Source organism: Cyrtonyx montezumae, unplaced genomic scaffold (assembly GCF_038088225.1).
Source record: "Cyrtonyx montezumae isolate F1298 unplaced genomic scaffold, pur_monq_1.0 scaffold_7, whole genome shotgun sequence".
Lineage (NCBI taxonomy): Eukaryota > Metazoa > Chordata > Aves > Galliformes > Odontophoridae > Cyrtonyx > Cyrtonyx montezumae.
Genome location: NW_027072078.1, coordinates 2,728,031 through 2,740,803, shown reverse-complemented (window position 1 = coordinate 2,740,803; position 12,773 = coordinate 2,728,031). Strand labels below are relative to the sequence as shown.

General features: G+C 50.3%; 1 protein-coding gene across 1 annotated transcript in view; it reads left to right on the top strand.

Moving 5' to 3' along the window:
- The first annotated feature begins 2,355 nt into the window (after positions 1-2,355).
- COL6A3 (collagen type VI alpha 3 chain) overlaps positions 2,356-12,773 on the top strand; it is a 52,374-nt gene continuing 41,956 nt past the window's right edge. Inside the window, exons 1-3 of the mRNA XM_065750972.1 lie at positions 2,356-2,645; positions 8,409-8,553; positions 9,026-9,643. Coding sequence (XP_065607044.1) covers positions 8,466-8,553; positions 9,026-9,643 — 706 coding nt within the window. The 5' untranslated portion in view covers positions 2,356-2,645; positions 8,409-8,465. The remainder of the gene's footprint in view (positions 2,646-8,408; positions 8,554-9,025; positions 9,644-12,773) is intronic.

The following is a 12,773-nucleotide window of genomic DNA, read 5'->3' as shown; positions in this document are numbered from 1 at the left end:
GGTGGTGGCTGTGGCTGTGGGGGGAGCATTAGGAAAAAAGCAATGGCAAATGCTTTGGTGCCAATGAAAACCATCTATCAGCAAGCAGAATCCAGATGCAACCTGCAGCCCTGTCCAGAGATGCCCATCCCCAATTTTAGCAGAGCAGCCCTCAACTCTTCGAAAGCAGCAAACATGGCTGGACCCCACACATCCAACCATGGCACAGATGGTTGAGTTGGTGGTGGAAAAAGAGCAGAGCGACCCTTGGTTTTGGTGGGAGCCATGAATTTTACCATCATCATAGAATAGCCTTGGTTGGAATGGAGCCTGAAAATCATTCATTTCCAGCTCCCCACCAGATCATGCCGCCCAGGTTGCCATCCAACCTGGACTTGAGCACCTCCAGGGATGAGACAAGCTTCTCTTGACAATCTGATGGTAAGCAGCAGCTCTGCTTTGCAGGAGCAGGCAATATCTGAGGGAACAAAGGTAGCTGTGGCCTGGTGGACACCCAAATAGCCCCTGGAGGAGAAGCCAGCAGATGGTGCTCAAGGATGGAGCCACAGCCGGCTGCTGAACCCAAAGTGCAGCAACTTCAGGATTGCCCCAATCATCGCATGCTGTGATATTCAGTGCAATGCCCAAAGTTTGCCACGGACACCAGGCTCCAGCGGGTTGTGACACCGTGCTCGTGTGAATTACACCAAGGGAACCCACGGTGCGTTTTGTAGATTGCACGTAGAAATGGCAGAGCTGTTGCTCGTGGATATCCAGAAAAGAACTGCAGAATTTTGCCCCTCTGTTGAGTTTCAGAAGGACCTGAGGCCCTTATTCCAGGGTGGATACCTTTGCATTAGGGCGAGGGAGCAGCACGCAGGGCCTTTCCTATTGCGGGTGGAAAGAGAATTCCTGAAAACCCTCTCCTTGACTCATCACATTCAGCACGTCTAGTTATTAATACACCAGGGAGGAAATCCCGCTAAACTTAGTCACTGCCCTCCCTCACTGTCTCTAGAAATTGCGATCCAACAACCAGACAGGGCTGTTAGATGGCTGGGGACAAGACGAAGCCTGTCCCTCTGGGCGTCCCCATCTCCCCTTCTGGGATGCTGCAGCGATCTCCTTTGGGACCGCAGGGCAAGAGCTCAAGTTCCCCATCGCCCACGCAGGGGAATACCGGGGCTTTGCTAATTGAAAAGAGAGCAAACTGCCGTGGGGTTGATTGAAAAGACAGAAATTAAACCTCACCCCCCAGCCCTGGGATAGCCGGACATTTCCTGCGCTTTGTTCTTCACCCCTCGCCATTCACTTACAAATATCCCCTCATCACCACGATATCCTCCCCCCTCAACACTGCTTCTTGAAGGCTTATCTGAAGCAGCGGTCACACAAACTCCAGTTGTCCCCGTACTGCACTGGTTTTCACTGGTGGCAACCAACTGGACCTGCTGGGCTGTGCCTCAGAGTGGAGGTGTGTGCTGCTAACCACCGCTAGAACGAGCTGCTGCAGCGTTTTGAGACCTCGGCACTTCCCCAAAGCATTCCAGCTATTTTATTTTAATGGGGTTGGTCTTTTGAACAGCACAAGATCTAGAGCAAACATCATAAATCCCCGTTTGAAACAACGGAAGAGAGTTTGACTGTTTGATTCCCAGGGCACGACTGTGACTCCGGCTTCACACGGACCAAAGAAAGGGCAAGAAATAGGAATTCCTGTCTCCACACACCAAACCCTTGCAAGGACACAACCCAAAGCAGACTGAGATGCTTAATTTCGGTAGGCAGAGGACTGAAAGCAAACCCCAAACCTGCTTAGCGCTGCTTACTGGAAGGTTAAGGGTAGTTATTCACGGCTCAGAGGTGAAAGACAAAATCACGGCTCGCTCGCTCATCCCACCGATGCAGCAGCGCCGTTCAGACCATCTCTAGAAAGCTTTCTCTGGGCTGCGTGCGTTAGGAAATACAGCCTAAGGGGCAAATGTCGGTTTCCCAAGGGGCGGTAGGGAGTGGGGAACATAACCTCCACTTCTCCCGCAGCATCCGATGGGATGCTGCCTGGAGAGGCTCTTTCAGACGATGCTCGCAGCGGAGGGGAGGGCTCGGCCGGGCTCTCCAGCATCCCAAAAGTGCTTCGAGGGAGCCCTGCGTAACTTGGTATGGCCCTTGGCGAGCCCTGGCTGCCGCGAGCATCCAAGCCCAGCCCTTCTCGACTGAAAGGCGTGCGACTAAAATAATCCGCCACCCAGCTTTATTTGCCCTTATGGATAATAAGGAAATAGCGTTCTGGGAAGGGGGAAGCAGCGCGGGGAGGCATCCCCGGGGAGCTCTGGCTGGGGGAGGGGGGGGGGTGGGAGCAAAGGGGAGGGGGAAAGTGGGAAGGAGGGAGGGAGGACGGCGTGCGATGAGCAGCTCTGACCTCAGCCCCTCCGCCGCCGCCAGAGCACAGCATCTGGATCCCATTTGCAGCGGCCGGCCCCCGGCGGTCCCTCGCCAGCAGCCTCCCCCGGCCCCGCTCAGACCCCGCCTGCCGGGGACCAACGCACCCCGAGGAAGGCGAAGGGAAGCGGGGACGCTGAGCGGCACCGGGCGAGGCCACGGAAAGGTGCTTCGGAGAGGGAGAACCCCGGGATAACCGATCCGGGGGAGGGGGGGTTCACTCAGGGGTAAGTGCCGCCGCTTGCGCTCCGTGGCCGATGCTTTGTTTTTTTTTTTAAGGGGGAAGCGGGTTCAGAGCGTTTCGGGGGAACGCAGAGCTGCGTTTTTCGCTTTCGTTCCGCAGGGAGAAGCTGTGCTGCAACGGGCTTGCAAAGCGGGGGCACCCCCAGGAGCCTCCGTGCAGAGCCGGGGCACTGCAGGTGCACGGGGATGCCCCGGGGAGCACAGAACTGAATTAAAGCTCAAATCACCCAGCGGGTTTTCCTCGACGGGTGCTTGGTGTAGCGGCTTGGTGGGGTGGGAGAATAGAGTTGCTCAGGAGGGGTGCCCGTGGAGCAGGAGTCCCGATAAAGGCGTATAGGGGCGTGCTGCTGGTGATCCTGCTCTTGGGATGCGTGGTCTATGGGATGGCACGGGCGAGGCAAGGTGGGTGCACGCGTGGGACCCAGCAAAAGCTTCGCGAGGGATAGCAGCAACCTAAGGGGGCACTCAGTGCCTCTTCTCCAGGGTGAACCCCCGTTCTGGGTGTGCTTAAGGCAGCTCTAGTGCCTCCTGCCCTAGGACAGGAGGGATGCACCAACCGAAGACTTGCCCACTCCATGGGGGTCCTGCTGCTTGGATTGTCCCCCGTGATGGCCCATTATCTGCACAGAGGGAGATTGGCTAACATTAGCTTTTCTCCCTAAGAGAAGGGCTTTGTGCTGGGCACAAAGCCACGTCCCCTTTCCCTTCACCCTCAGCTCCCCTAGATGTTTCAGGCAGCAACGCTCTCACCAAAGCGAGACAGTGACTAATGGAGGAGACATCCCACCACCCTCTCTCCTTTGCAGAGCCCTCCCTTCCCAACCCCAGCCCGGTCGTGGCCAAACTGGTTTCCTGACCAGGCACAAAGACCAAAAGGGGGGGCTGGAGCAAAGGTAGCCAAAGCCACTTTCCTTCCAGCAGGCGCAAAAGGGAAACTCTCAGCTCATCCCTGGGGGCTCCCAGGGGAGAGATGCTGCGTTTTCCCAACTTCTGGCATTATCCCATTCCTGACTGGTTAAAAAGAAACCTTATACATCGGTATGGATGGTCAGATAATTGCCATGCTCAACTAGCTCTGTTGTTAGGGTGTAACCGAACAGCTTGGGAGTTTTGTGGTGGCCAAAGCATCCCCAAGGGCACAGGGACAGAGCAGGAATGTGACTGCACACCTCCCTAGCACTCATCAGCGTGGACTGTAGGAACCAGGCTTGTTAATCCCTGCTGGATAGAAACGTGAACAGATTTACCCTGCTTTCAGAGGGTTTCCCTCTTTAGAGGGGGGCAGATGCGGTGCCTCCTCAACAGGAGCAGGGGGCAGCATGCCCCATGTGTTCCAGCCCATTCATTCATTCATTCTGCACCTCTCCACTTTCCAGCAAACCCCTTTGTGAGTTTTGAAATGTGCTTGCAGTTTTCCATTCAAAGCGTTATCTCCTCTTGCCTTCAGGGCTAGCTAACCCAATCCCCATTGCATTCAGTGGAGAAATGCTGTTGCTCCTCCTGACTTCTGAGACGTGCCTGTCCGGGAACATCCTATTCCTTGCATCATTGCAAGCTCTGGCCAGCTTTAGATTAATCCCTCGTTGCTTTCGTGCTTAACTTGCAACGGGGACAATCCTGCCCTGTGCAGGGCCAGGCTTTGGTTGGCATGGCATGAATCATGGCCAGCCCGCTGCCCACGTGCCCATCACTTTTTCCACCTTTTTTTAAGTGCTCTGTGTTCCACATTAAGGGGATGATTTGTCTGAGCAGAGAGGCACTGGGGAGGCTTACATTACTCTATATAAAGAGTCATTGATCTTTGAGGGAGTATCCTCATTTTTTTATTTATTTCTCCCCCCTCAACAAATACTCCCTTTCCTCTTATTAACTGCTCTGTTTTAGTCTCAGCCTTTAGGTGGGTAAAAACAAGCAGATTTTAAGCCAATTGCATGGTTATAAGAGCAGAAATGAATATGTGATTCATATGAGATGCTGGCATGCCGGGTATGATATGAAGGCAGCGCAGCCCTAGAGCTCTGCTGAATGCTGCTCTGAACTGAATAGGTTTGCAAAAGCAGGAGGTTTTTCCATGCTTTTGGGCTGGGTTCCTTGTAAGGCTCGGGTCTGCGTTGGTGGGAAGAAACATTTTCAGAAGCAGCCCTTGCTTTTCCAGTGCCATCGATGCCAAGCGGCTGCAGCGTTAAGGGAAGCCCTCCAAAAAATAGGGACCCACCCTACACACACAAAGTGGGGATTTAGGGCCTCACAATTGCTTTTATTCAAGGGATTTTTGGGGAAGAGCCTTAAGGTTGGATAGGAAGATGGGACCACGTGTAACTTGGTCTGGGACAGCATCCCAAGGGCTGGCCAGCACCCGTCCTCATCTACACGTGACACGCATTGCATTCCTATATACACCAAAGCCATAGACACTTCCCCCCTCCCCTTGAAAGCCAGCCAGCCCAGCTGAGAGGCATATGCAACGAATCAAAGCGATACGTAAAAGCTGGAGTAATTCTTTCCTGCCTTTTATGTTTCACTTTTTAAAGCCCACTCATCTGCTTTGCGCTTCCACCGATTTTAATTACGCTCCAGTGAGGGAAGCACACACAGATGGATAATTCATAGCAAGTAAGCTTGAAGTGCCCACACTAACATAGAATTACGTGTGATGTTCAACTTGCACACTTGCAGAAAATAGCTGCTGGGGAAAATATTGAAGGAAATCATCGTGTTAGTGGCAGAAACGGTTGCCTTTTGGAAGCATTATTGGTAGCAGATGTATATCTTCTGATGAAATGGAGGGGATGCTGTTGCAGCAAGAGGTCACCATGCACTACACCAATTCGAGGCATACATAAAAGCTTCAGATTACTGAACGCCACAACAGAACGTTTTATCACATAAGAATTATTGACAGAGAGGTCCTCCAGAATTCCTTAGCAGTTCAGAAAGTCCTTGGCTTTCCTAGAAGCAGTCCATTTAGAAAATCAGTGATAAGTTCAGGGTGAAAATAACCTGCCCAGATAGTAAACCAGAAGCATACATTTGCAGGACAGACACCTGTCAGCAACCACAGATTAAAGCAAATAGCCTTAAATTCACATTCCCTGCTTTTTTGTCTTCTACCTCCTACTAGCTGGAGCCATCTCCAGCTTCTGCAGCCAGTGAGAGCTTTAGGAAGAGCACATCAGGGTGAGAAAATGAAGTAGAGCACATTACATCATCCATCTTGCCCTAACAAACCAAGCAGCACCTACCCAAGCAACAAAAATCACATCAGCCACCTCTTCCACAAAGCAAGAGACTTACCACGTGCTCTATCAGATGGAGGAGTGCCTTTGCTTCCTCTCCATATCCACCTCCTCACCCAGCACAGCTGCCTTGCATTGTGGATGGGGATAAAGAGGAACTCTGGTAGGGAACACTTGTACTTAAATGCTCCTCTTCTCCCTGAGTGGTCAGTCAGTCTTTAGGAGATACCAGGCACCTGTCCCCAAACACTTCTCTGCTTTTCTCCTTCTAGCTAACCCAGTGTGTTCAGCTACTGGGATGTTAGGATGGCTTTGGGAGTGTGATGCTAGAAGGAATAATGTGGCTGTGTTAATCAACAGGGCTCTCTGCTTACATGGAACCAAAAATACAGAGAGAGCTGGAAGTAGATCTGGAACCCTCTGTGGATTAAAACAGAACAGAAGGTAGTTAAAAAGAACAGCCAACATATTACTGCCTGAAAAATGCATCCTAATTCTAAGCTGTCTGGATCAAATCAAACAAACCCAAGACTGAGAGTTGCTCCAGCAAGGTTATCTCACAGTGTCCTGTGGGTGCTGCCTAGCCTTCCCATCCCTGTGAGAAAAATATCGAGGTGTGGATCAGGGGCAGTGTCCAGTAGATTAGGTTTTCTGTCACTGGAGGCGCTGGGAGGTTTGACTTGGGCTCCAGTAGCTGGGGAGGTGGATGGTGGCCAGATAACAAGGCAGTTTTTTAGACTAAATGATAGAGATACCCCAGCTACAGCTGTTGCCTCTATTAATTGAAGAGTTGCCAATAACAGGGAAGCCTCGTCCTGTCTTAAGTAATCCTGCATGCTAGCTGTTGGCTCTGGGTGGCTGTTAAATGGCTCTCCACCTGGTCTTATTATTGTTATACACAAAGGTAGGAGAAGAGACAGGGCCTGGCTTACCCTGTAAGGGCTTTTGCAAATGGTGCAAGAAGAGCTAAAGCACCAAAGCATCTGGTGATGAGGGGCAAACACTGCACACCCCTTCCCTGGAGAAGGAGCAGGATCCGTCGCAGCTTTAACGCACAGAAAATGAGTGGAAGGAGCAGGGTGACACCACGGTTTGGGAAACACAGCAGGTGTTGTCCATCCTGCCCACTGAGGGCTCCAGTGGCCCTGAGATGCGTCTCTTCAACAGGAGTGGGGCACCAGCTTGGATCCCAGCTCCTAGATCTTCCCTCTTTCAAGGCTCCTGGCTGTGCCAGCTTTTGCCCTTCATGCATCTTGCAAGGCTTCCCTAAAAGGGCAGGTTGTTTAACTCTCTGAGTCTCTCATATTTGCTCCGACTGATGGAGCAGGCAGCAATGGCTATGAGAAAATCAATTTTCTTCCTTCTCAGCGACGACCCGGTTAACAGCCCAGTGTATTTGAATCACTTTTGGCTCATTTGAATTAATTGAGCTCCTTCTGGGGAACGAGAAGCATTATATCACCATGCTCCCTTTTGGGAGGATATTTTCTCAGTGAAGCAAGCATTTTTTCATATCCAAGCCCACAGAGCTGGTTTCTTCTCTGTAGGCTGGATGTGGGGGTTAAATAATAAATTGTCCATCTCTACGGCAACAGATACACAGCTTTCCTGAAGGAGGCATTGTTTCAGAAGGTTTGCCAGGTGGATCAAAGATAAGAAACATCTATAAATTATATTTTGGCTCCGGCACCTAAAATATTACTCTTGGTACCTTTCCAAAATGGGATCAGCCAGCACAAGGCTATTCCACCACCGGGGCTGCGAGCTTGAGGGAGTCCAAAGGCTTTTTGCTGTATAGCCAGAACACATGGCTTGCTTGGGCCTGAGATAATTAAGTTTCCATTTGTATATTTGGGAGAGCTGAAAAGGTGAACTGAGGCAAAGAGGGGCTTTCAGGAGAATCTGCCTTCTGCAAAAACTCAAGTAACAGCAGCAGCAAGAAAGAGTGCTTTGCCCAGATGTTTTGACCAGAGCCCCATGGGTGAGGAAAATGTGGCCAGATATTTTGGGAGTTCTGGTTGTTTAATGATCACAGCAGAAATCTAGGCTGACCATTTGCCAATATACTCAGTATCACCTGGGCAGTATAGGCAAGAAGAAAGCCACCTACGCCCCACAGTGGTGGGTGGGCTTCAATGGTGGGAGTGGCTGGTTTTCTACAGTAAAGATCCTGACCAGGACTAAAATCATTTTTCCCTACCAAAACATCACCAGAGCACGATAAAACCACATGGTTTGGCTTTTCTATCCCATCTCATCTGTTTTAGTCCAGGCACACGTGTAGAATATCCCAAGTTGGAAGGGACCCAGTAAGGATCATCGAATCCAATTCCTGGCTCCATACAGGACCACCACAGTCACACAACCTCTTGCCCTGACATCTTCTTGTAGGTGTCGGGATGGCAACCACTACTCATTAACAATGAGGATGTGTAAAAATAACCCGCAGTCATTAACGATTAGATATTTAATAACAACCAGGCTATTAACCCCATTCTCCCTCTCCCTTAGGTCTCACATCAGGTGCTTTGAAACGAGGAGAATTAGAAAGGAAAACCAAAGAACACGATGAGGAAGCACCGACATTTGCCCCTCGTGGCAATACTTGGCCTCCTGCTCTCAGGCTTTTGCTCAGTTGGTGCCCAGCAGCAAGCAGGTAAGATGAGACCCATTACTGACCACACTCCTCCACGAGCACACCACTCGCTCGCACCGAGATGTTCACAGTTTGGTTTTACAATGTGCATGTCAATGGTATGTTGTGGTTTACCTCCTGCTCCTCCACTCCCGCCAGGCTGACCTTGGAGCCTGGACCTTCCCCAGCATGTCTCTAGCTGGCAGCCACCTCCAGGATACTCTGCGTGGCCGGGGTGCGGGATGTGGGGTTTTGCTCCAGCGTGGCCCCAAGTGGGTTTCCTCCAGGGCAAGGCTGTTCTGGCCTCCTTGCATGCGTATGAGCGTGGGAAGTGGAGGGGAGATGCAAGAAGAGCGCTGCCACCAACCCGCAGGGAGCTGCTGGGTTTTTAGGAGGTGCCGGCACCCTTTGGAGTGGAGCTCACGGCACTGGGTGAGGAGGAATGCTTGAGCTGACTGCTAGAAAATCCTAAACCCCATCTGTTTTTTTAAAGCTGTCAGAAACGTTGCCGTGGCTGATATAATATTTCTAGTGGATTCCTCTTGGAGCATTGGGAAGGAGCATTTCCAGCTCGTTCGAGAGTTTCTGTATGATGTTGTAAAGGCTTTAGATGTGGGAGGAAATGATTTCCGTTTTGCACTGGTCCAGTTCAGCGGAAACCCACACACAGAGTTCCAGTTAAACACGTACCCCTCTAACCAAGACGTGCTCTCCCATATCGCGAATATGCCTTACTTGGGGGGAGGCACCAAGACTGGAAAAGGATTAGAGTACCTAATCGAGAACCATCTCACTAAAGCTGCTGGAAGCAGAGCGAGTGAAGGCGTCCCCCAGGTTATTATAGTGTTAACGGACGGACAATCCCAGGATGATGTGGCTCTGCCATCATCTGTCCTTAAATCGGCCCATGTAAACATGATTGCGGTCGGCGTGCAGGATGCGGTGGAAGGGGAGTTAAAGGAAATAGCAAGCCAACCCTTCGATACCCACCTATTCAACCTAGAGAATTTTACCGCTCTCCATGGCATAGTTGGAGACTTAGTGGCAAGTGTCCGTACCTCCATGACTCCAGAAAGGGCTGGAGCCAAAGGACTGGTTAAAGACATCACAGGTAATGGCCAACTGCTGCGCTCTATGCTGGCCATGCTGGTGGCTCCCGTCGGCATGGCGACTGCTGGTGCTGCACTGTGTGAAGCCTTTGTAGGGGCAGACTTAGATGGATGGTCAGAGGTTTAAAAACAAAGGTTTGAAACTTATGGCCCTGTGTCTGTACTTCCTGGGGCATGCCATGGTTTGCAAACAGAGCTGAAATTCCCTGCTGCAGGAGGCAGTGCAGGGGCAGTGGATCCCAGCGCTGGACTCCCTCAGTTTGTAGCTGATTTTGGTTTTAAGTTCTGTTTTAGCTTTTTTTTTGGGGGGGAGAGATTTTTTGAATTTTGGAGATTGTGAGATTTGGGAGACATCCTTCTGCACTCACTGCACAGAAACGCAAGCTTAGGGCCTCTGCAGAGCTCTTAAATTGCCTCATCCCTTCCACTTCCGAAGTAGGAGAGAAACACATCAGCTCTGATGGTGTTGAACCAAAGCCCTCTGTGGGCTGCACAGGTCCCTGCTGGCTGTGGGGACATGGGATGTCCACTTGCAGCTGGTGGGGCAGCTTGTAATGATGTCTGTGCAGGGGACCCCGGGGCTGCAGATATCACGACTGAGATGTCACCATGTCCTGGAGCAGCACAGCATTGCCATGCCAGGGCTCGGTCCCCCTCCCCAAGACCTCATATAGCCCCTTTAGGTTTGGAAGATGGAGCTTCCACACAGCCCTGCAAATACAGAGGGGCCCTGGGAGACCGTATTCCCATTGATAGCGTGGGGGGATTCTAGAAAGTCCCGTTATTTTTCCTGTTTCAGCTGAAAATAGTAAAAACAGTGCTCACTTAGAGTAGGCTGAGTGAGAACTCCACCTCAGCCAGCCCACAGACCTCACTCCTCCTCTGCTTGGAGAAAGCGTGCAGTTTCACAGTCCCATTTTACCATGCCACTCAGTTGCTTTCATTCCAAGCCGGTGACTTCCTCCTCCTGCTGGGGCACCAGACCCTTCTTTCACTTCTCTGCATTCTGTACTGGCTTCAAGGAATCCACAGTGACTGCAAGCTGAGGACCGAATTTGCCTGGAAAAGATAAGAGAGCCTTCCTCCATCCCTTCTCTTGTTTATGAAATGGCAGGGTGGAAAGGGCCTTCTAGCTGCTTTGTTGTGTTTCAAAACAGAAGTCCAAGAGATCAAACCTTTCTTTTTATTCCTGAGACTCCATCTGAAGGTCACTAGCTTGTGGGGTGACGTAAGGCAATGGCAGTGTGATGAGGTGTAACATTAATCCTCTGTGTTGTCTTGTCTGATTAACCCTCACGCCGCCCCACTGGGTGCTCTCCATCACTGCATGACACCGAGCGACACAAACAGGCTGTGTTCACATGTGCTGTTTTGGTTTTCTTTTTGTGCTAAGTGTTTGACAGGGCAAATACCCAGGTCACGTGAAAGCCACAGGGAAGGAAAGCAGCTCCCCCAGAAAGAAGATGTAATAGTCACAATTTCTAAGGAAAACATGCTGATCCACGTGTCAAAGGAATGCCATATATGATGTGCTGACAGCACTGCAGAGGCTGTTCAGCATCATGACCAGGAAGGGCCACAGTGCTTTGCTGCTGAAACCAATAGGGGAATTTGTCTTTGACAGCTGGCTGTCCTCTGAGGCATGCCAGCAGGTAACCCCATGCTCTGCAGACATCCCAAGTCTCAGATATTTCTTTAAAAGCTTTAAAGGCAAATTCCCACTTTATGTACATCAGGAAGTATTTCAAAGCTCATTTCTACTCAGAGAATCTTTGTGAGCCTTCCCATCTCCTCTTACGTCGCAAAATTTAAGCTAACCCTACTGTAACAGCCCATGCAGAGTGCACTGAGACAAAACTATCTATGGAGTATCATTAAATATGTAAAAAGATGCCACACTGCATGACAGTATGTGGTGTGCAAAGCACGGTGCAATTTATAGTTTGCCTAAGAGCTGAGGAAATGGGCTGTTCAGCTGTTAACTCCATGTAGCATTGCTATGTGTAGAAGTACCGTGGATGTTACACCAGAAATGAACCTGAATACAAAGAAGCAATGTGAAAGAAAACCAACCAGTCCCATAGTATTTCCAGTATAAAGTACCAAAGCTGTTGGTCTGTGGCAGTCCCCAGAGCTGACTGGAGTAAGTATGAAAGTCAGCCTTGAATTTGCCCTGGTATATTCATTAAACCTGAACTGTCTGTCTCATCTGATCCTTCTTGCTTAGTTGTGTAACAAGCATGCATTCATTTGTCCTCCAGAACCGTCTTGTTCCATAAACGTGCACTGAAGTACAAGAGTTTTTACGGTGATGACAAATTATCCAACTGTAGGGTAAATGCCCTGAATGAATGCTACCCCCACAATATAATGAAGATAGATGGTATGTTTTTGAATGGACTATCCAGATGGTACAAAGACACCCAATAAATTAGGAAGGGCTCACCTGTCACTGAAGGTTGAGGCTTGCCTGGAGCTCCACACAGGAGGCACCTCCAACAAGAGATCCTAGCCCACTGCTGGTCAGCCCTTAAATGGGGTCTGGGAGAGGTGGAGCCAGACTACACTCCTAGTCACACAGGTATATTGCCTTCACCTGTGCTCCTGGGCTGCCTCAGTGCTCACCTCAGGTGATCAATCAGTGGTTCAGGCCATGATTCAACAGCTCCCATACACCAACACACTTGTTTCATATCAGTTGTTTCTTAACCTGTGATGATGTGATGATGCCCACTGATATCTGAAATGCCATTCCTCAGGGTATCCAAAACACCGCTGTGTCTGAGATTTCTCTTCCCTAAAAGTAGAGCGTGAGCATCCTAACCACAAATGGCACAGTAAAGCCAACCCTAAGCACTTCCACAGCTCTTGACTCAGCAATGAGAAAGAATCCCAGAGCTCTTTGCAATTCTGAACCGTGTTGGTGTCCTCCAAGCTGGTGTTGGCTGTGGAGTTGGCCTACTGAAATGGTGACTCCTTGCAGAGCTGGAATCACACAGTTGAGTCTCTTGGTGGCATTGTGGTGCATGAAAACATTTACTAGAAAAACAGCTGCACAGTTGCCAAAAAAAAAAAAAGATGCATGATGCTCATTGCAATGCCTGCAGGTTTATTCCTGGCTCTGCTAAGCTG